A 22,870-nucleotide genomic window follows, 5' to 3' on the forward strand; every position below is an offset into this window, starting at 1 on the left:
GCGTGTAGTGTGTTGCTGGGGAACGAGCGAGAACCCGTCCCAGGATGAATCCCTTCTCGGTCGATTTCAGTGTGTCCACCTTCGCTCGGTTCGGGTCAGTTTCCGTGTTGTGAAAGTGCTGTGTGCCGTTTGTCGCAGGATTGTCGCCGTGCCCGCTCTAGTTTGTTGCGTTCGTTTCCGGATAGTGACACGGCCGTGCGAAGAAGGATTGCACAAGCAGCAAGCTCAGGGCTCGAGGGGTGTCACGGGTGGGCAGGTGTTTCCCCTTTCCGAAGGTGGTCGACGTTCACACGTGCGACACAACCCATCGCCTTGCCGAAGGGGCTCGATAAGTTCATTCATCAACCACAACACAGGCGCGGACTGCGTGTGCAGGTAGGTTTGAAAAGAAGGGTTCAAGGAGGGATAACAGAGGGACGAGTGCCTGTTTCGCCCCGTGCTTCTGTTGGCCACCGAACGCGGAACCATGTCCTTGCGTAGAGATTTTTCTCGCGTTTCGATCGTGTCCCTTTGTGTTTACGTGTGGCTGTGTGTGTGTGTTTGGTTCTGGTTTTTAACTTGTATCTTGTAGCAAGGTAGACCGCAGCAGTGTGCCAGAGCTAGAAGCAGCCTGAGCAGGCGCCGGCGGCGCGAAAGAGACAGCACCAGAAGCGCGCCAGTGTTGCCAACGAGCGCCGTAGCCCGTCCATCCTTGAGGGAACGGTTTGTTTACTATATATATCGCACATTCCTTTACGCTGCCCTCCAAGGACGACTCGATTCAATAACGTCGCCCTAGAACGGGGGGCTTGCCAGATGGGAACGTACTCAGCCATCCAAGGGAGCCAAGAAACGGCCAGAGGCCCCCATTGCGTAATGGCGAATTAATGTTCCGATACGTGTCAGAAAGCGCACTTTTTGGTGCCGTCTAGGGAGATAGAACCAAAGGCGCGATCCGGTAGGTCTGCCGTTTCGCGATTAAGCTCCGCCACCGCCCGCTGGTCGCGGGGTCACACGTGCGCGGAGGAGAGATTGATATATTCATCCATTTAGATTGCGACAGATACGTCGGCCACTCGGTGGGCGCAAGTGATAACAATCAACCGGAGGTGGCACTCTCGTCTCCTACGCTGCTCCGCCGCCCTCGGATGGCGCCGCGGCCGCCGCTGCCGGCAGTACCATGTGTGAAATTATGCAAGAGTCATATTTTAATTTATGCCTCACGACCGCGCGGCGGCTTAGGTGAGAGTCGTGTTCCCGAACGCGCTGGACAAAAGGCGCTGTTTCGGTGTACGGCTGCAATACGGTTACCCAGACCGATTTCGGTTTCGGTGGAATCCGTTTTTGGTTGGGTCCAAATCAAGGAAACTCACTTTTCGGTGTTGCGGGAAATGCGTCGCACCAAGCTTCCCGGTCGGGGCTCGTGCCGGGCTCGGGGCGCCTTCGGGTTCGGTTCGGTTTTCGAGTTCAAGGATATTTTGTCCGGAATATCCTTGTAAGCCATGGCGCGCCGTCGATCCGGCGCTTCATGTTTACAGTTTTCTTTGTTCGCGGCCTACTTTGCGGCGCAAGGTACGAGCAAACGACGGTGGCACATGGCGGTCCGGGAATCCGATGGCTGGGCTGGGCTCCGGTTGACCTTCTGGCTGCGGGAAGGTTTAGAGAAGGGTTTTATCGCTCCATGCCGCGAACGAGCCCGGGGACCTTCCGGGCTGGCGTTGTCGGTTTTCGCCGGGTTATGGCAGACCCCTGGCACCTTATGCGCAGTCGAACATTTTCGTCTGTTTCACTCTGCCTGGCGCCCAGCTTCCCTCCGACCGACCGACCGTCGTTACGTTTTTGGCGTGGAGCACGCTATCCGATCGTTCCCGGACGATAGAAGTAACCGTTCGGATAAATGGTTTCTGGTTCGTGATGCTCGGTAGTGTGCTTTTAAAGCTCGTTTAAAGAGGCGACCGGCCAATATTGGTAGCTCGAGCGCGTTGTTCAGTTTGACGGTGACCGTAAGGTGTGTAATGTCAAGGAAGATACAGTGAAACACCATTGACTGTTTGGGAACTGGGACCCGTTTTCTGGTGACATGTGAATGTAGTGTGCTGCAACGTCTCGTCATGGATAATCGGTTTGTGGACGTACTTCGAGTTGCGTTATGCAAAAGCCGTAATTTAACTAGCTAATAATGATAGATAGACAGTATGAATAATATTTCCAAATAGTCTATTTGCAATGGTTTGGGGTTTGTAAAATTGTTAATGCAAATTGAACAAGGCAGTCGCAAAATGCAAACTTTTACACATGTTCAACGATGGACGCGTTAGTCGAAAAGCAGTAACCCTCAAGACATCGTTAGAGAACCGGACATCGAGCCGGTTACTCATGTTGAGGATGGCCGACAAAAGCGCGGTTGCTTTTTTGCTTCTTTAAGTTATGACGGGAAGTTGGGGTAACACAAAGAAATCGACCAATTATTTTAAACATCACAATGTTGATTCTATTGTTTGTCACTATCACGATTCTTTATGCTTTATTTCCTCACGCTGCCAGCGAAGGCAAAGTCAACACGTCCCACTCCCAAGTTCCCAATTCTGGGGCTTTGCATCAATGCGCGCTGTGAATGCACTTTTGCACGGAGATCGAAAATTCACACGAGTTTGTCAAAATTAACAAACAAATCCGCGCACTGTTCGACCTGCGATTTTCGTGGTTCGTGAAATTCCGCTTCCGAAAGGTTAATGCACTTGTTTGGTGGACGAATTTCGGTGCATTTGCATCCGCAGGTTCTGTTTGCGGTAGAAGTCAATATTTCTACAGTCCTTCTACGTGCGCCGCTCGATGTTTCTGAGCCGCATTGCTAATTGATCGTGAGTGTAATTTGGTTTTGTTTGTTTTATTGCCCAAAACGGGGACAAATGCCTAAGTCAATTTGGACGTCTTTTGGCCCGAAGAGCTCTCTCTGGTATGTGTTTGGCAAATGAAAAATGTGTCGGCAATGTATGAAAGCTGATCTGAAATGATGCGTTAACTTGCCTCAATTATGGTGAACATGCGAAAAGAATGTAGAAGGAAAAACCCATTACCCACGGCCGGAACGCTGTGCCACAAATCATCCAAAAGGACGAATAATGGTGTTGTTGTGACACATTCTTGCCACGCTCGATCCAAAGCAAGACCCTAAACTAGCCACTGCACTGATTTGCCATTTGCACAGACTCTCACGCGCTTGGTTTACGTTTTGATCGTGATGTTCATTAAGATTTTACTATCAGCAGCATATGCTGGAGGCCGTACGCCCGACGCGCACGCTGGCCTTCCTTGGTCAGATGGTGTTGGAACCACGACGGTGCGGCTCGCGCAGGATTCGAAAGGTTTCGCTGCTGCAAAAGGAACATTATTTTACATTCGGCCCCGGTTAAGGCAAGGCGCGCACTATATAGTCGACCGCGGCTAATCGGAGCGATAAATCATAATGCCACAGCTGGAAGGGTTTCGGGTTTTGATTTGGGCCCCGGCGTATCACACTGCGCACTCGGACAGTTTTGTGAGGCACATAAAGTAATGAGACCGCCGCCGCCCTAGGATCGCTATCTATTGCCGGCTGCCGCTGCCGTGCGTGCAATTTGTGATCCGCCACCGCCGTCCGTCATCGATTCTGATGCTTATCCTGGCACAACCTGTTCTGGTTGCATGACGCATAATTTGTATGGGCAGCCATATTTAGTGTCGGCGGTTTTACGACCAATTGCCGCTTGTTCGAGTTGTTGATACCCGCCGAGGCGGTGCTCGGTGTTTCGTAATGCTATAAAACTCTGCTCAGCATGCGTGTCAACCTTGTCGGCCCACGTTAAGCACATGCAAAGTGATATTAACAATTACTTTGTTTTTCGAAAAGACCCGCCCCCGGGGCAAGATAGAGCATAGGCAAAGCGCATTATTGTTCATCCCGACGGTGTTATGCGTGGCACTAGCACAATTATTGTTGATGTACCGTCAGTGAATCTAATTAAAAACTAAACCAAGTACCATGTTCTCTCTCAGTTGTGTGGAATAAACACACATGGTTCGCTAACTAATCCCCATTCGGAGGTCCCAGTATTCAAGCTGTTTGGCGGTGCAGTTTATGTAAATTAAAGTTCAACAATCGCCCCTAATGTCTCTATTTGTTTCCGCGCGCGCGCGCGCACGTCGTTGCTGCATCAATCATAATAATGTTTCCATTTGATGGAATCTTGGTAATTTAATTATTTTCACGATCCTCTCCCACACTGATGAATGCATTTGTGCGGCACTCCGCAGCCGAAATGGAGATTCAAAATCGATATGCATAATGGGCTTGTTGCTTGCCAGAGCGAGCTCCGGCAGCACGCGGACTGCCAGCAAGAGGTCTCGCCTCCAGACGGTTCAGCGGGGCACAGCGAGAAAGGCCCCAACGTTCGATTCTTGAAACCCGGACACACTCACGGTCATTCTTCCGCACCCGATCGCGGCGGTCCATGGCGGGCCGGCCACCCCGTAATTTATATTGCACCATGCAACGTCTGCAACGAGCACTCTCGAAAAAGGAAATGCCTCTCCGCGTCCGGCACCCGAGAAGAAGCCAACCCGGAGTAAGACGACGAAACGAAAACCTTCTCCCCACAAAAAATAACACAAATCCGCACGCCAAATCTGCCGTCATCCCCGACAGCAGACGGCCGACGAAGGGGGAGGTCCTGGGCCATCGGAAAAGGAAGTGCAAAATTAAAGAAAAATCCATCATCATCAAGTCATCGTTGTCGACGCCATCGAAAATGCCGAGCCGGGCCGGGGGGCTGCGGGGAGATCGTCGCTCGCGGAAGATGGCAATAAAACAACTTGACAGCAAAGCAAACAAAACTTTGGTCTCCCCCCAAAAAGGGGCCAGCAGCAGCGGCGCGCTGGGGAAGAAAAACGAACGGAACGAACGGAATCATCACAATCTAACCATGTTCCTTTACGCAAATAAGAGTGATGCAAAAACCCATTTGACACACACGCGGGACGGGCGAAAAAAAAAAACACAGACCCAGAATCCGCATCCTCCATTTGGTTCAATCACCTGCGCGAGTGATCGTCAAGGTTTTTCGTCCCCGCGCTCGGCTCGCACGCCCGTCGTCGTCACGCGCCACGGCCAGGACAAGTGCAACCGTTTTACTTCTCCGTGGCTGCTGCACTTAGTGCTGGGTTTGTTTTTTTGTCGGTCGGTTCGTGTGGCGGTTTTTGGGAGCTGCATTTGTGGGACCCAGTGGACGGGAACACACACACAGTGCGGCTAGAAAGTTTCGAGATCGCAGTAGCAGCTTACAAACGGGCAGCAATGGCTGTTGGAATGTCGTTGAATTGACCGGAATGGGAACTAGAAATGATTTAATCGGGCATCAACCACATCATTTCTGATGGTTGGTCCGAGCGGTCCTGACCTGTACCTGAAGCTCCCTCCATGGCTCGCGTTCGAGCGCTTTTACAATATGGGGTTTTCATAGAGGATTTTGTCTGTTTTGGACGAAGTTCATGTTAGAACTGGTTATTATTATAAAGGTTCTATATAACTCCAGCTTGCCGACCGTTTCGACACGAGATGTGAGCGTAACAGTTTCTTCAGACTGTAGAAGATTGGTGCCATCATAAAATTGGCCTTGTTTTCGCTTATGTACAGACCGAGAATGTCCGAATCTTGCTCAACTCAATCCCAATGTAAGCCTACATCGGAAAACCTTCGACCTACAATGTTTCTATGTCATCAGCCTAAGCCAGGATCTGGCTGGCATTCGACCTCTGTCCTCATCTGAATCATTCACCGTAATGGCTTGATTTATCACACCTTTGACCAACATTTTTACAATGAAATAGAATGGACAATGGACGGCAACTATGGCCGGAATCTCGGAACTTTCTGGCCACACTCTGCAAGTGCTCGCATACGCAGCGCGGTACTTGATTTTTAGTGTGTTAACGTTCTCTCGGTAAAGGGAAGATAAAAAAAGATGTTTGGATCGGGGCTCGGGATGATTTGCATAACCCACTCACGGATCTCTTGGTCCGAGCCTGCGGGATCAGCGTGGCACGCTGGCTGATGAAAAGGTTTCGCTGAGGTCCAATTGCACAGTGCTGCGGTGTGGGCCACTTTTGCGCCCGCGGAGTTTGGCCACCGGACGATTCGCCTGCGCGCGCGCGCGCGAATTGTTGCATTTTAATTAAAAGTCAATTTCGGGGCCGTTTCCGCGCGGCATCCAGGGGTCGGCACGGGAGAGGCGAAATCAAGCAAAACTTCAGTTGGTCGCTTCGAAATTAACAATTCATCGGCCCATAAGTGCCTCTCTATGTGCAGCTATGCGCGCTATCTCGGCGTTAGCGACGCTGACGACCGACCGACCGACCGGGGAATGGTCGTGCATCCTTTCGAAACCGCCATTCCTGTGTGTCCTTCTTTTGAAAGACCTCACAAAAGAAGTGGAAAAAAACTTCAAATAACCAAAAGGAACCGAAACAGAAAAACAGATACTCAAACCACACGTAGCGCTGCGGTCGTAAACGCGCGGAGTTATAGCATCCTTTTTGGCACTTTTGGACGCGCGGCCGGCTGAAGCCTCGCCCGCGCGGCACTCGTTAACCACCACTTCGGACTGGGCGAACGGAGTTTTGACAGATAGCGATCGGTTTGACGTTTGTCAAACTTTTTTCTCGTTTCGTGGTGGCGGCTGATGGGTCTTATGGATTGACTTTCGGCGATCCTTCGCGCGTGGGTGGGCACAGCGCGTCGTGCGTAGGAAGGAGTCGCTTTGCATGTGGGTTTCTTCTTTTTATTTGGAGAGAGTTACTTTATGTCGCTTAATGCACATATCCCGCCGGGCGGACTAGGGGACGCATTCGCACGTTCGCATTAGCCCGACACCGGGGTTTGTAACGACGACGGTGAGTACAATTTTACGATGCCGCCACGGCCAGTGTCTTGGATGGACGTGAGCGCGCGCGCGCGCGCGCCCCCGTTGCCCTTTCGTCCGGCGACGGCGGCGCATTTTGCATGCGACGGAAGGTCGGCTTCCAAAATGTTGGCCATCGTTTCAATGTCGGAGAATTTTGCAAAACATAAACGGGCGAACGTGAATGAAATAATTTTTGGGGCTGAAACGAGAAATTCTCTCCGCGGGTCTCCGCTCTGTGAAGTAGCACCGCGCGGCGAATGCGGTTCGTCGTTCTCTTTCGGCATTCGGTTTATGGCGATTGCCGCGCGCGAGGTGATGGATTGAATTATTGAGTAAACATTTCGAATCAATGTGTTATTAATGTGGGAGGAGTGATTTATGGCGCACGCTTTAGAATGGAATTTATTCGGTACGCGTGACGCCGGTGACGCACTGTCCCGACACACTCGTCAAGAGTCAAATAAATAATCACGCACTGCTGAGTGCTCGTTAGGTGGTGTCCGAGGCGCTAGAGCAGCCCATGCCGGGGCTAGAAGCAGTCTGAATTATCTGCCGGCCTCAAAACAATCAGCAGAAGTTTGGCCGACTTAATTGCTCAATTCGGTGGTATTGTTCCACAAGGGCTAAGGGTTTTTTTTCGAATTCGTCAACGAACGTTTCGAATCAATTAAAACTGATCTAAAACTTTCAAATTATAATTTTTAACGAGGCTTTTATAATTAAAGCACAAATGATCCCTTTGGTCGAAATTGTCGGCAACAGTGTTTCGTTGCTAAACTTGGTTGACCACTATTTAGTAAGAAATCCGAAAGTTTTCAAGAGACAACTGTTTCAAGTGAGTTAGTTTTAATGGATTTTTACAATCAAGGGTTATTTCTCTGGTGTTAGCGATCACTGTTTTGGTGGAGAGACAATTCTTGGATTTTGCATCATACTTTCGTGATAATTTCATGAACATTTCACCACAAACTTGACCCATGTCATTCCGCAAGCACGGTATGCGCCTTTCTTGACACCATGTGACTTCTGGTGATTCGCTCAATTTACGAGATCGCTCCATGTACCTCGTTCGTTTGGCGGGAGGTAAGAGCCGGCCAAGAATGTGTTGAAGGCTATTCCCAAGAAGAAAATTGGCACAAATGTAGACAGAGATGTGTTGCCTTGAGTAGGGATTACTTTAAAGGCGATGGCACAGATTTAGAAGCCTATATTTTGAAGATTTTTTTGAGTTATGAGTCCAAATTCTGGCTATTTCCTCCCGAACAGTATCTTGTTATTGATAAGTTTGATTTTTATTGTTTATCTAATGTCTATGTTTTCGGTCGTCCAAACATCTGTAATTTGTCCAAACATCCAACTCGTTAATGGAGCCGTCAAATTTGACGATCGCAGGTCGATCACCCATCATCATCGTGTAACAGTCGACGGGCATTTGGGTGTCATTACAGCACTAACGACTCTACGCACCGCAATGAATTTATCGTACTTTTTTTCATTAAATTAAATTGACTGTTTTTTATGAATTCGAAATCCTGGTCCGGGTTTTGCTACCGGTCTTTTAGGACCAGGACCAGTGAATGCATGCAACCTGCCATTTTCCCCTTCGGCCGTTTTGGGGCCCATCGCCGGGTGGCAAGACCGTAAACTCCGTACCGTGAAATGGGAACACACACAGGCCCAGGGCGAGGATGGCCACCGGCCACCAAAATTTGCTCCCAGTGCCTGTGTGCGTTCGACCGTGTTTTGGGGTAATTGCTGCAATTCGGTGCGTTCTTCTCTCTTTCTCTCCCGGTCGCTCTTTCGGTGTTTTTTTGGGACGGTGCATCTCAATCAATTGCCATCAACTGCAGTCTCTGTTGCGTGTCCATACGTGACGATGCAGCTTACTTTTTGCGTGCGACACCATTGTGTCGCGCAAATCTTGGTCACCGAAGCGTTTGATCCATGCGATGACGATCATTGACGATCACGGGTGGAACCGAAAACTACTAAACACAAATTGCATTGCATTTTCTGCTGCATTCCCGGCCGGTAACGGTGCGACATTCGATGCTACAACCAACCGGGTGATGGTGACAATTGCTTCTTCCTGGCCAAGCATTAGCGCTGACTGGCGGTGTGACCAATGTTACTCAATAACCGCCAACCGGGGGGATCAGTGCCGGTCGGTTTGTTTGTTGGACTGGTGCCGCCGACTGGCCGACGACTACATTTTCTGACATTTCCGACGCCGCAGAGCCTTACATCATCAGCCCGCAGCAGCTTCAACGCAGTATTTTTCCACCGTTTTCCAAACAAAAAATGCCTTTTCGTGTGGTGCTGCTCGCTCGGGTAATCGTTGTCATGCTCGGCGTACTTTGGCGGCCCTTTTCTCTCGGCCACCCCCCGCCACACACAGCCATCCTATGATGTGTGGTCGTGTGTGCGCCCTGGAACGCCATGTTCGTACCGTTTTTTTTCTGTTCTTCGCCTTCGCCACATATGCTGCCGCCACCGCTCTGACCATGAAAACGGCGGTGCGCGATGCGAAACGCTACAGAAAGAGAGACGGCGAGAGAGAAGCGACTTACGCGGACGGAGAATCCGCGGCTCGAGGAGGAGGAGACGAGGAGGAGAGAGTGTGGCCGGAGCGATGTGGCCGATGGGGTGCGAAAGAGAAAGGGTGCGCGAGACTCAAGTCAAGTTCAGGGTCAGTACGAAAAGATTTATTTCAGTCGATTTTGCACAAATGTTCGTAGCGCATCGTGGTTCCGTGGTCGTGTTGGTGTTCCGCCGTTGGTTTGTTGAGTTGTTTTTTGCTGCACTTTTCGGGAGCTTCCTCCCGCCACCCGTGGCACCCACCCGCGAGCGTGTGCAGCGGCTTTGGTAGTTGCGTGTAAGGGTGTGCGTTTTGTGGAGGATTTAGTCACGCTACGCGTTTTGTGTGTTCGGCGGCGCGGCTCTTGATTGTTGCGCTACGCAGAAATGTGCGTACGGGGACTTACTACCGGTTTTGCACGTGCGCCTGTGTTGGTCCAATGGCTATGTGTGTCGAACGGCGGGGGATACGCATCTTTTGCTGGCCCCACAAATGTTTGGCCGCCCCGAAAAAAATCCCCTTTCTGCTTCGGAAGCGCTTTGCTCTTCACTCCTGGTGGGGATAGTAGCGAGTACTACTGGGAAAATTTGGTTCGTCTATCATCGTACGATCGGTTTTGGTTTTGTACGATCCAAACACTGACAGTGGATTGAAAACAGGAACACCAAAATGTTTTGTGTGGTATGCGCTAAAATATCGCGTAAAGCGCTTCATTCTAGGATTGCAACGGTGGAGAACCGCTGAAACCGTACGTCAATCGAGCTAGAGTTCGCGCTGCCAGTCAACTGTCAGTAGATTGCTGTGGCCATAACCGAAGCCAATGCCAGTCAAATACACCTTTCTGTATGCAATAATTATGCCCGAACCGAAGTTTTCATCGGGCGGTCATTTTTTATGAATTGACCAGGTTTTCCCCCTGTTTGTTCGAGAAAAGGCTTCCAAAATGTTTGAAGCGATCAGCGAAATCAGCCGCAAATATGTTGAACATCAGGTTTGAAAAGCTTCCATTCGATTTGGATATGATTTGGAAGGTTTCCAAACAAACAATTCTGACTTCGGATACAGATCGGAGCATATCAATACATGTGGTCGTGCTGGACTTTGGTGCCTCTGCTGCGAGAGAAAATCGTTTCCGGTTCGCTTCGTACCACGTCATTTCATGACGGGCCAAAAACCGGGCGTATTTCCCCGGCGGCGTGTGGCTCGTCGTTATAATTTGCCGGAATGACCATACTAATGACATTTTTCAAAGCCAGCCTCCCCCCGGGCTAATGTCTCTCTCTCATGGTTTCGATTGCGTGTCGCGTTAGACCGTCGCGAGCCTTGCAGTTTGCGGTATGTTCCGGTGCGTCGTTGATGGGACGCTTATTTTGTTGGAATTCACTCAAGCCACGTCGATGGGCTATTGGATGGTACAAAAATTGGCAGAAATGTTTAGTTTTTTAAAGCCGTAAACGATGGCAATCACTCACTGATTACGGTGGTCGTGTGCCGGCGACACGATGGCATGTTTCTTCGCATAGTACGCCTGCGAGCCAACTATAAATGATGGATTACGGGCCAAAATGTCGTAGATCGCCCATCAAGCTGTGAATTAATGTATGTTTTCGTTTTTTTCAATACCAATTCCTCCGCCTGCCGATGGAAAAGATAATTTATTTCTTGCCGCGATGTAAAAAAGCGCGTAAGATGCTGTGTCTAGGAGCAAAAAAAGGTGGGGACCGACCGACGGCTTGCGATTGCGAAGCTGGCCACGGAAGAAAAACGGTGTCAGTGTGTTAAAGCGATCCGTCCCGAGTCGTCTGACGATGGACACTCCGTGCTCCGGTGTCTGGATCGCACCGTACTACGCACACCAGGGATCTGTTGGTGGGGCCTTGTCTCGTCAATGCGGGTTTCTGGGCGAAAATTCAATTTTGCCTCCCGTGGCCAGCTGTTGGAGGAGGGTTGGAGTGACTACGATGGGTGCTGCCGGTCTGTTGGTTGGTTGGTGGTTGTTGACGATTCTCTCCATTCCGGCTCCAATTTTTTCCGTACGATCACACGCGCACTGCTAGACGCACCCCCACGATCGTTTATTAGGCGGAATCTTCGGCGTGTTGGTGCGATGCGAATCGCGATGGCGTGGGCCGCTGCTGGCCGCGTTCGATATTTGCCGCCGATCGCCGAAGTCCGCGAACGAGCACGGCGAACGATTTTCCCGAGACGCTGGCTGGGAACACTGGGTCCGTTTCGGTCCGTCATGTTTGTTTGTAGATATTTGCTCTTTCCGCGAACACAAGCCACTGGAGTTTAATGGAAGTGATTGAAGTATCTTCATTTTTTTTTTCCTTCTTTTCATTACAGGTACAAAAACGTTCCGCTGACAACCGGTGCCATAGCGTGTTAGGGCGGAGCAGTGAGTGTTTGAACGCTTTTTCAAGATGTGTCTCAAGCTGTTTCTCGATAAATGCCTATAAAGCGTGCGCAATCGAAAACATTCATAAAAAGGCAACCATTTTACTTATTTGATCTAGATTTTCAAAATATTCATCATTGATTACAAAACATTAAATTATCTCTAGAGCTAAGCTTTAAACTGACCGCCAATTCGTGTATTCGATTTGTAAACTGATTGAAATAATTTTTCGTCACTTTTATGATCAGTCGCCAGCCAGATCGGAAATTCTCCGCAAAAAAAGGCAAAATTGAGAGCTCTTCCAACTATGCTACTAATTTCTTGGCTTCTAAGGCTGTAATGGAAAATTGAGCCAGGAAATTGTTATCATTGACGGAATTTTGATCAAGACACAACGTCCCATAATGAATAACTACTATGTCTCAAAAGGTCCAATAAACAAGGGTCCTTATGAAAGCCAGCCTGTCCATGGTTCCATAAACATTCTTTTAGATAGAGTTAACTTCCTGTACCACAGGCGATGGCTAAATGATAGTTCTTGACCAGTTTCCGTTAGTCAAATGAGATGGAAGATCCCAATGGGCTAGAACTGTCATTTCGCTATCATCTTAACGTTTTCGTGGCGCAATAAAAGAAGTAAGAACGATATTAACTTGATGCTTAGAAGGTTCTAAGCGTCCAACTAAAATGGTAGACTGGCTATTGTTATCGATGATATACATTTTTATGTATTTATTTAAACTGTACTCGACGAGCCAGAGGCTTAACCAAGTTGCTTAAAACTAATCATGGCAACCTTAAGGCTAGACATTAACACGTAACTACTTCGGATAAACCGATAAACGATTTTTATGGCGAATTTCTCGTTTCTTGTTTACCGCACGTTGAATTTTATTGCATTTTAAGTGCCGTGCAGCCGCAGCAGCATTCGCGAAACCATCGTGCACGTAGCCGAAACAAACCGATTACAATTTTAATATTAAGCATGTTGACGGAGACGGAGACGCTCAAGCCAAGCCGAACAATAAGAAGCCATGTTTAGCTCCGTGCAGCGTCCAGCAAGCAAGGAAAGCCACCCACCTCAAACTCGGCCGGCTCGGCCGCGTAATCTGTTTAATGTCGTACTTCAAAGCGGACCCGGTCACTCCGGAGCCAACTGCTTGATTGCAGTGGCCTGAACTGGCGCGCAAGTGAGCGAAACCGCAGGCCGCTGATTATAAGGTCAAGCAGTAAGAAGAGTAATAACTTCGGTTGCGGGAGGTAAAAAATGTAGGTAAATTCGCTAGACATTCGCATCCGACGAATCCGGCGCCGTGGCTCTGCCGGAAGGTAGGTAGGCCACACTAAGCCGTCGCGAATCTGCCGCCGGTGGGCAGCAGAATTGGGCAATTAAAATTTCAAATCTGCGCCATCATTAAAGCAGGTTGTGTGTGCGGTTGTCTACCGTCTGCTGCGCCCGGTACAGCAGGAAGGAGCTCGACAGGAAGCGCTCTGTTCGGGGTGGGCAACTTGCGGCTAGAAATAGAAGAAACCCCGAAGCAATGCCGGATCGCGATCGCGATCTCGCCGCTGCCGCTGAGTGTCGCGGGGAAGTTTGGCTCTAGACGAAGCGCCGCAACACGCGAACTGGTTTTTTTTCGGCCGTCTGCCGTTCGTCTGGAGCCTATCCACTACGGCTTGGGAACGGCAGCGAAAAGAACCACCAACACCACCGACATCAAGAGGCGGAACTCCGCCTCCGGACCGCGGTGAAGCCAGAATTAACTCTTGTTGCGCCTGTGTCGGAATGTTGTAGAAACTCTTGCGCTTGACGCTGGGCAGAGCATGTGCATGGCACTTTTTAACGCTTCTCCTGTCTAGAGCCGCGATGCCATCAGTCGCCATTGGCACCATTTTGGGGATAAATGTCTGCGGCGGGGTCTAAAATTAGAAAGAGCTCGTTGGGTCCTCTCGATCTCGTTGAGCGGTGTCGGCTTGGAATGGTGAAAAATTTTCACTTTCGTGCCCGCTTTCCACCCCCCTTACACTTTCGTTGGCCTCCCGCACCCCTGCGTCACATCCGGAACGTGGTGACCGTGAACTTGACAGTGGATTGACGGCGTTCCGCCGTGTTTCTTCGCCAACGTGAATGCTTGGAGCGCTATTATTGGTTAGCTCTGGGGTCTTTCGTTGCAGTTGATGCAGTTGATCCCATTGTTTTTTTTCCACGTTCTAGAAGGGGTGGACCCATCAGGGGTGTGGATCAGCCATCGGTGCGAAAACGTGGCGCTCTCGATGTCAATATTATTATTTGCTCGGTACGATCACCTAGGACCCTCGGCGCACTACTGACGTCCGTGGAGCATCGCTTCGACGTAGATTAGCGCGATACCGGATTAGCGCCAAGTTTGTCAGATGCTCAACCGCGCACGTTGATTAGCATCGGGCCTGGCACTGGCGCGCAGGCGCAAGATCAAGGATCGCGGCTCGCCGATAACCCATGCGTCAATCGCGTTTCCTTTCCTCAGCAGAGCGCAGTTCCTTGTTGGTCTACGTCAGGATCGCCGCGCCTTGTGCGTCGCCGGGGAGAGAGAGAGAGCGAGATGGTGTCACGTTTCGGCAAACGTGATCCCATTTTGGGTTGGTGCACCCGTACCCGGCCATAGCGCTGTCGATGCCATCGAACAACTCGGCACGTTAGCCATCGAGTTGTGAGTTTAGTGGAAGACCTGTCAAAGCTACTTTCACTGTCTCCCTCCGCCGGGCCCAAGGTGTGCTCAGTCAAGGTGGGGTCACTCAAGTTATCGGTCATGAAGCCGTCGCAGTAGGAAAGGGATCCTGATTCTACGATCGTGTGGGCTGCGAAGGCCAACACGGGCCAAGGAAAAAGGGGATTTGCATTTGTAATTTGCGTGCTGTAACTTTCTTCTACCGCTCTTCTCGTGAATTTTCGTGTTGTTTTGCTGGCCTGCGAGAGCTGCCGTATTTGTTTGCCATTTTTATTCTGCGCGAGAATGGGCTTTTGTAGGTCATCCATATTCCTGGGGATAAGTGATTATGGATAAGAGGATCCGTGGAGCCTCCGGTCGCCCATTGAAGGCTCTTGAGGCTCTCTCGACCAAAGACCGAACGGAAGATTCAGAACCGCCGCGCTGTCGCCGTAATGTATGCCCAGTCGGCCCGCGGGGTTCTTACTGGCGTCCTGTGACACCCTCTTGGGTGTCGAATTTGGTTCGAACGGCTTTCGTCGTTGCAATCATCGCCGGCGGTTATCATCACCAGGAGGTCTTTGATAGCGCCGAGGCACTCTAGCGCCCAGGAGCTTTCTCATCTGGCCGCGATAACTCTCCGAGCATCGAGCACCACACAGGGCACCCGTTCATTGATTATCAGCCTGGCCCGCGCATGTTGGCAGCCCGCGATGCCATAGATTGGCGATCGCCGATAAGGGCTGCATCGCGGCACTCTCAAGGCGACTGTCGCTCGGAACCGTGTGTGTGTGTGTGTTTGTGTAATGTTTGGTTTGTTTTGCATAAACACGGCCCTGTATGGCGATGTTATCAGAGTTGATACGAGCCTGCGAACAAGTGCACGCACGTTTGCCTTGGGTAAATGCAGTTTCCGTTTTTGCTTTTGCTTTTGCTACACTCCACATTCTTCACGTTGGCTGCACCACCGCCGTTCGAGTCCGTGACCACCGTCCTACCGCGGAACACACTAACGGCGCAAATTGTTTGGTCAATACTGTCTGTGTGTGTGTGTGTTGATACGAATGTTTGAAAATTTTTCAAGTACCTCGTTGAAAAACCGTTTTTTGTTCCATATCAAATGAAGCTCTTCAAATTGCGGTTCACGTAGCAGTTTTGATGATAAAAATGGTAATATCTCAAGATCTGTACGTGAGTCTTACACAACCGAACAGATAGCTGTTAAGGAAAACGCCCAGAATCTTAAATAAAAATGGCTTTTCAATTGTGTCCTGATCAGTTTTTACTTTGTGTCCAGGCGCATTGGCACGAAGCCAAGTTACCGCACCGTGGCTTTTGGCCGGTTTACGGTTTCATCAGGTGCTAGGAGCTTGTGATACATCATTCCCTTTGTGGTCCCATCAGAAAGTCCTTTTTTGGAGCCCTCCGACGCTCTTTGCTTAATAAGTCAAAATCGCCATTTTTAAATGTTTTAAACCGGTAGAACTATCAGTTTAACTTTTCTGTTTTCAAGTTTTAGACCTGTTTTAATACTTTATAAAGCATCAACACAATTGACAGAATAATTCTTATGCATCCATCATATCCAGTTCCAATATTCCTGGCAACATTTCTGCCATTTCCTTAGATTTTGTGAGGAACCTTTTCGATTAGAAATAGATACGTTTGATAGAGCCTCAAAAGAGTTCTACGTCATGTCTCGCCGAAAAGCGTTTTCGGTTCTGATTTCGGGCACGGTTCGGAGGTTTGGCCAAATTTATGCAATTCAGCCTCGCTCCAGTCACCTCCAGCAGCCAGCAGCAGCAGCAGCATCAGAATGCATGTAAATTTATCGTGTCGAACCACTTTACATTTTTTGGTCAACTTCGTCAGCTGGTTGTTCGGCGAAAAACGAAAAAATAAAAAACCCAGAAGAAGAAGACCCAAGTCTCCGCCTGTTACTCACGGTCAAGATCGGCCCCCCTCGGCTCCCGATCGAAAAGGAAAACTTATTCCTAAGCGCTGATGTCGCATGTTCGGAGATCGCACTTCATTTCGTATGTAGAGTTGAGTGGCAAGAATTAGAAATTTCATCGGATCTCCAAATCTGACCACCGGGGGTAAAAAAGGGGGTTCCTGACTTCTAATGCCGACGCTCCTCTGGCGTGAACCATCCATCTGTCCGCTCCGGCTGGGCTTGTGCATAATCTGACCGTGGGCGACAGATGACCGCCACGACGTTGGCTGGCCAGCCGGCCGGTGGTCGGAAAATTCGGACAAGGGCAAGAACTCTGGCTGCAGACCAACAACCGACCCAACCCAGGCGGGGCCGAGCCGGGCCGCGAAGCTGGTTGATCTTGAAAATTTGATTGCATGTAAATCGATTTTTTTCGTCGGGTGTGTGCCGTGCGCCGCCGCCATACGCTTCCAATTATTCATCTCACTCGCGCTGCCCATCGATTAGAATGCTAAGACAAACGGGCCTTTCGGCCGGGCTGTGGCATTAATCGCTCACCGACTGCGAGTCAGCTGTTGCGAACGAATTGGCGTCTATGGTCAGGAGCTTGGTTTGTTCTCGGTCACACCGTAGTTCTTGTTCCGTAGTGAATCTACTCTTTGGAAGAAAATTCTCCTATTTGAGTTTCTATATGGCTTGTGCTCTTTTAGTATTTTGGTTTAAAAAATGTAAAACAATGGAATTTTTTTTTATTTCCAATACGATATCCTGTATTTTTCCAACGATTTCAGGTATTATGTCTGTTTTTGGGCGTCTTTGACGCGGATCGTCTTGAAGGCTTGTACGACCACGTTGAAATTCAGAAACAACCCTTTTAATGTACTAATTGAAGGCGAAGAGTCCCTTGTCCACTTTCAACATTCGTTCATAAATTTCCTTCGCTTTTAAACCTTCCAAAAATAAAAATTCAATCACTGCACGATACTTGATTTTTTCCATTGTAAAAAATACTGTGCCACGTCGATACTAAATGGCTTGTATAAAAATAATTAAACGATCGATTGAAATGAAACTTCACATACGTTCATATTAAGAGTGGACCAACGTAACAAAAAAAAAAAATTAGTTGAGGCTCCGAACTTATTGAGTACCTTCTGTACACCGTTAAAGCTTAAGTTTAGGCCTTCGAATTCCTTGAAGCCCATTATAAGACAACAATCAAATAAGACATTCCAGACATTTATTAGTAACATTTGGACTTGCGGAGCAATTTGTGTGAAGTACCAGGCGTCTCCTTTATGTACTAAGCTGTTTACGTAATTTTCAGATAACCTCCACCAACGATTGTTTATCGGCAATCAATCACATGCCAGAGTTCGATCCCACGTGCCATCCCACGATCTCCTGGTGTGCGATCATCAAACGTGCCCTGTCCGGTATGCCCGATTATTGTCGGAAATGTGCCCGTGCCCGACGCACTAAGCGGATAAGCTAACTGATTTCCCATTTTCACCAGGCGTCTCCATTGATAGCACTATCACTAGCACTTTCTGTCGAGGGAATGCAATGTTTATGAATGTTCCAAACTTACACTGGCGGCCTTGGAACATATGCGCGAACCGACTAGCCTCTAGCAACCATGGTCGGTTCACCGAAGACTCATTAGTTCCAGGTTCGCGTTCGTGGCCCCCTTTCCCCTTTGCCATCTATTGTTCCCCATCTGGCGTGTCCGACGGACCGGAAGGAAACGTGTCGGGTCCCGCGGGGGGCAGGAAAGGGGTGTTGGGAAAGTGTTCCGTGCGTTGTGTGCTGTGCTGTCCGACGACGGCACTCTCGCTCTCGGCCATCGATTTTCGGGCCTTGTGTGTCCGTGTGGTGGCGGCATTCCAATGGCGCGCCAGCTGAGATTGATGGTTTTCCTTTGGCGCGGTGGCCAACCCGAGGGGGGGGAGGGCTCTACTCTCTCTCTCGTTCGTTCCCTTTCTCCCCAACGGTGGCGGAACGCATTCGATTATCGCATCCATTCCACAGCACACAAACACAGGCGCGGCCAGCAAAGCCGCCACGACGCGACGACGACGGCGGACCAAGAGTCGGTTGTTGGGGTGGCGAAGAGAATGGCAAAGAAAATGGCCAACAACGAACGAAAAGGAACACGAAGTGAACAAATAAAAACATCCGCGCGCCGCCTCCTCCGGTCCGCAGCTCCATTGACCGCATCTAGCACCGTGGTGTGCGTGTTGCGAGTGGCCACCAGCGACGACGGGGGCCGGGGCGGCCGGTCTCCCCGCCAGTCCGATTCGTCGCGGTCCGCTGAGTGTGTTCGTGTGTTGGTTGCGGACTGCGTTCTTGCGGTGTGCGTTGGCCGCGGCGGCGTGTAAACAGCTGAGTCGCGCTCTGCGTGACAGACTGTGACACACAGCTCTAGAGAGAGAGAGGGAGACACAGAGGGGGGGTCTGAAGAGGTGAAGACCGCCCGCGGCACCATCGTTGCCACCCGCCGCCACTTGTTTGCTTCTTGCTCGTTGCTGTTGGTTCTCTGTGGACCGGCAAGGCGAGTGAATGCAAAATACCGCAACGGCGGGTTGCGGTGGCCGCGGTGGCGGTGGCGGTGGCGGCAGCGGCGGCTGCTTATTCATCACTTCACGTGTGCCGTTCACGCGTGTGTAGCGCAACCCGCACGAATTACGCCGGTGAGAGGCTCGCCAGTCCGCCGGAGTGTGTGTCTGTGCTGTGTGTGTCCGCTCCACAAGAACCCACGGGTAAAAACCCAAACCCCGAGTCGACCGTCACTCACACACAGAGAGACCGACAGCGGGCCACGCAACATCCCGATGCACGCCGACGGCCGCCGCCGCCGATAAGTGATCGTGCGCGGGGCAGAAGAAGAAGGTTGGTTTGCGTCGTTCTCGAGCTCGCCCTGGCCCTTCCCGTCCGCCGCGGTTTATATGGAAAACAAAATTCGCGACTCGCAGCGCGCTCAGTACGAGACTTCATGTCGCTCGGTTCGGTTCACACACTGTGCGCCTCATCCATCGCAACCGACCGCAAAAACGGAGAGCGTCCGGAGAGTCCGTCCAGTAGTCCTCGCCCGGGTGGTGTGAAGCAAAGTGTTGGCTGAATGTGGCTCATTTGCTCAAGGATCAAGGATCGTGTCCACACATTGCTGTGCCACTCCGTGTTTCCTTCAGGTGCGGCCCTCAGGTGTCATTGTTGACGATTGTGCGCCGTGGGTGCGCCGCCCGTTCTCTGTGTGTGCGCTCTAAGTGCCTTCCAAAGCAAACAGCCCGCGCTAAATCGTGTACTACACGCTCCTCACACACACAGACAGCCGAGTAGAGTAGATCACCGCCGATCCGCCGTGTGTTGTGCCCCGTGAAAAGCCGCGCCGCCCTCTGAGTAGTGTTCGCGATTGGTTTGAAACACCCGACACCCGGTTCGGGGGAGAGAGAGCTTCGGAGCACAGGTGCCTTACACTTTATTTTTCGGTGTCCAGTCGCGTAACCCGCCGCACAGCGATGTGTGAGTGGTGAACTATTGTGATCCACACAACTGGTTTACTGGACATTTTTCGGGCTGCGCTTCACCGAGTCCTCGAGTAGCAGCAGCAGCAGCAGTCCTCTCCGAAACAGCTCCACGATGGACAGTTGGATGCAAGAAGTGGTAAGTGGTTTGCCGCGGCACCAGCACACTCGACCGGAACCGGATCCGCGCTCCTCGAATGTTGCACAATTTGCAGGGGGCCATGGGAGGGCGGACGGGCCCTCTCGGATTACACGTTCCGTCGTCGTTCGCCCGTCGTGTGTAATCTGTCCCCATCGAGGGCCGCGACTCTCACAAATCGATCGCCGGTCGCCGGCCTCAGTCTGTTCTAGTATCCCGCACTCCATCGGTCTCGCTCTCTCTCGCTCTCTTTGACAGTGTGATTTATGGTTTATTTTTGTCGTGGGGCTCGTCACCGCGTCTCCGCATCAGTCCCGCGAGTTGGGTCAGGTCCTTTTGCATCGGCGAAATGTGTAGTTCAATAATGCGCAACGATTGATGATCGTGCCGGGATCATTTGGTTGTTGCACGGCGTTGATTTAAGTGTCCTTTTTGGGGGGTGCCGGGAGAAAACGGGAACACAATGCTTTAATCAGCTTCCCGCGTTGCCGCGTACCGAGCGTGTGTTACGTCACCGATCTCTTTGCTCACGGCAATGATGACGGGAGGAATCGGGCATTGATGAGCCGTCGTCGCGGGCAAAAAGATCAAATTCTACGCACAATACGCATTCCCAAAGAGCGAAGGAAAAAAGGCTGTTCGCGAAAGATATGCGAAGAAATATGTTCCCCTTTATGCTTATCGATCATTTCTTCTGGACAGCTCGGCTGTTTTTTGTTGTTGTGGTGAACATTGCCGTCAATCGACGTTGCGGTGTAGTCGTGCGATCGTGCGGTTTGAATCCAGTTTTGTTTTCCAGCGCCACCCGATCGTGCCCGATTCCCTAGAATGATGCCGGTGCTGATGCTTGAGTTATCTTATTTGAGTTGCGCGAGTTGTTGGTGAAAAATTGGGGAGCAAAATGAGGATCCCCAATTTTTTGTGACATCGAAAAGGTGGAACTCTTTCGAGAGACCAGCCAATTCGCCCATTCGTCTGGCGTTGTCGGGGAAACAGGAACGTTAAAAAAAATTACCCATCCATTTGCTTAAGGTTGTGGTCCCGCGAAAGCTTGACACGGGGGTGAAGTTACTAGGCTGTTCGATAAGTTCGTAGCTTCGGTAAGAAAAACACACAGTTCAGTTTCAGTCATTCGACGATTTTTCAATACGACATCCTGTATTTTTTCAACGATTTCTGGTGTTGTGTCTGTTTATGGACGTTTTTGACGTGGATCGTCTTGAAGGCTTGTATGCTCACGTTTAAATACAGAAATCCTCTTTTTAATGAATTAGTACATCCAAGAGCGAAGAGTCCCTTGTCCACTTTCAACATTCGTTCATAAATTTCCTTTACTTTTAAACCTTCCAAAAATAAAAATTCAATCACTACAAGATACTTGATTTTTAACACGTCGTTACTAAATGGCATGTAAAAAAGGATTAAGCGATCGATTGAAATGAAACTTTACATACGTTCATATGAAGAGTGTAACAACATAACAAAAACAAAATTGGACTCTTAGCAGCGCTCTCTGTTCGGATTATTGAACAGCCCAGTCCATGTATCGGAGCGGTGTGTGGAGATTCACGCACAAACGGAACGACCCGTGCCCAGAACGGGGAACGCCCGGGATGTGGATGGTGGAATCTTAGCTTGACGAAGCAAACTGAAACCGAAAAACGTTGCTTAAAAACGGTTCTCGATGTTATGCGGGGGACACTGGGGCGCCCACCGCCAGAAGGGAGTAGGGTAAATGTTTTCGATGAGCAAAAAGTGACTAAAACTAATCGCATCTCCTACTTTCGTGTATGTGCCATCTACGGAGTGAGTCGGTAAGCCGTGGGACCCGCGGAGCTCTCGAGCACTCCTCGCACTCCTCACACTCTTTTTAGCGGCCGATGCTGACGCTCTGGCGTATGCAAAAAGTTGGAGAAGTTGGGTTTTTTTTTCACCCCTTCTTCGTTATCGTGCCGTGCGCCAGACCGTGTGTGCGACGAATGGGCACCATTCGCCGGTCGCCCGTCGTCGGGTTGATAAGTTTTGGTAACCGGTTTGTTTGCTCAGTTGTGGTAGGAACCAAGCTCCAGCCGTCGGGGTCCATAGTTTCGTTTGGCATCGAATCGAAACCGAATCCGGAAAGTTGATGAAACTGCACACAGGACTTTCTGTTCTGTGTTGTCGAGTTGAAAGAGTTGAATTTACAGCACTTTACTCCGCCATTATTCGTTCGCGTTGAGTGGAATGGCCAAGACGCAGGTGTCTTGCGCAGCCCCAAGAGCTTATCAACCCGGACACAGCAGGAGTGTTAATCCATCAACCGACGCATATGCGTCCCATTAGCTTGAAAGGCGCACGGAACGGAAACAAAACGTTTTACGACCCTGCCCTCCGGATCTCCCGCGCGCCCCATACCGCGCCTAATCCGCGCTATGCGTTCCTGACTTTGACTGACGGACCCCGGCCCGACGGACGCACGGATCGCTTCGATCGGCGCAGCGCAGTTGAGACAACATTCTCCCGCGCGCGCATCCTCAGCGACCGACATCCATTAACGAGCGTCATCTTTCTGCGCGTTGTGGGGCAGCCTTTGGTTCGGGGGTTTTCCCCCCACTGGTTCTAGTGAAAAAAAGCGGATGGTTTTATGCATTTTTAATTTAATTATCACTTCGCCCCCCCTTCGTTTAAGCTGATCCGCGCGGGATCCAACGC

At 50.4% G+C, this 22,870-nt stretch overlaps 1 protein-coding gene across 3 annotated transcripts in view; it reads left to right on the top strand.

Moving 5' to 3' along the window:
* The first annotated feature begins 17 nt into the window (after positions 1 to 17).
* Positions 18 to 22,870, top strand: part of LOC128274261 (estrogen-related receptor gamma) — a 32,679-nt gene continuing 9,826 nt past the window's right edge. For 2 of the 3 annotated variants that reach the window (XM_053012393.1, XM_053012394.1), the window contains exon 1: positions 19,772 to 20,179. In XM_053012393.1, the coding sequence (XP_052868353.1) occupies positions 20,156 to 20,179 (24 nt within the window). In that variant the 5' untranslated portion in view covers positions 19,772 to 20,155. Of the gene's footprint in view, positions 376 to 19,771; positions 20,180 to 22,870 lie in introns of those variants that run through there. The other variant, XM_053012395.1, reaches the window with a different exon arrangement.

Source organism: Anopheles cruzii, chromosome 3 (assembly GCF_943734635.1).
Source record: "Anopheles cruzii chromosome 3, idAnoCruzAS_RS32_06, whole genome shotgun sequence".
Lineage (NCBI taxonomy): Eukaryota > Metazoa > Arthropoda > Insecta > Diptera > Culicidae > Anopheles > Anopheles cruzii.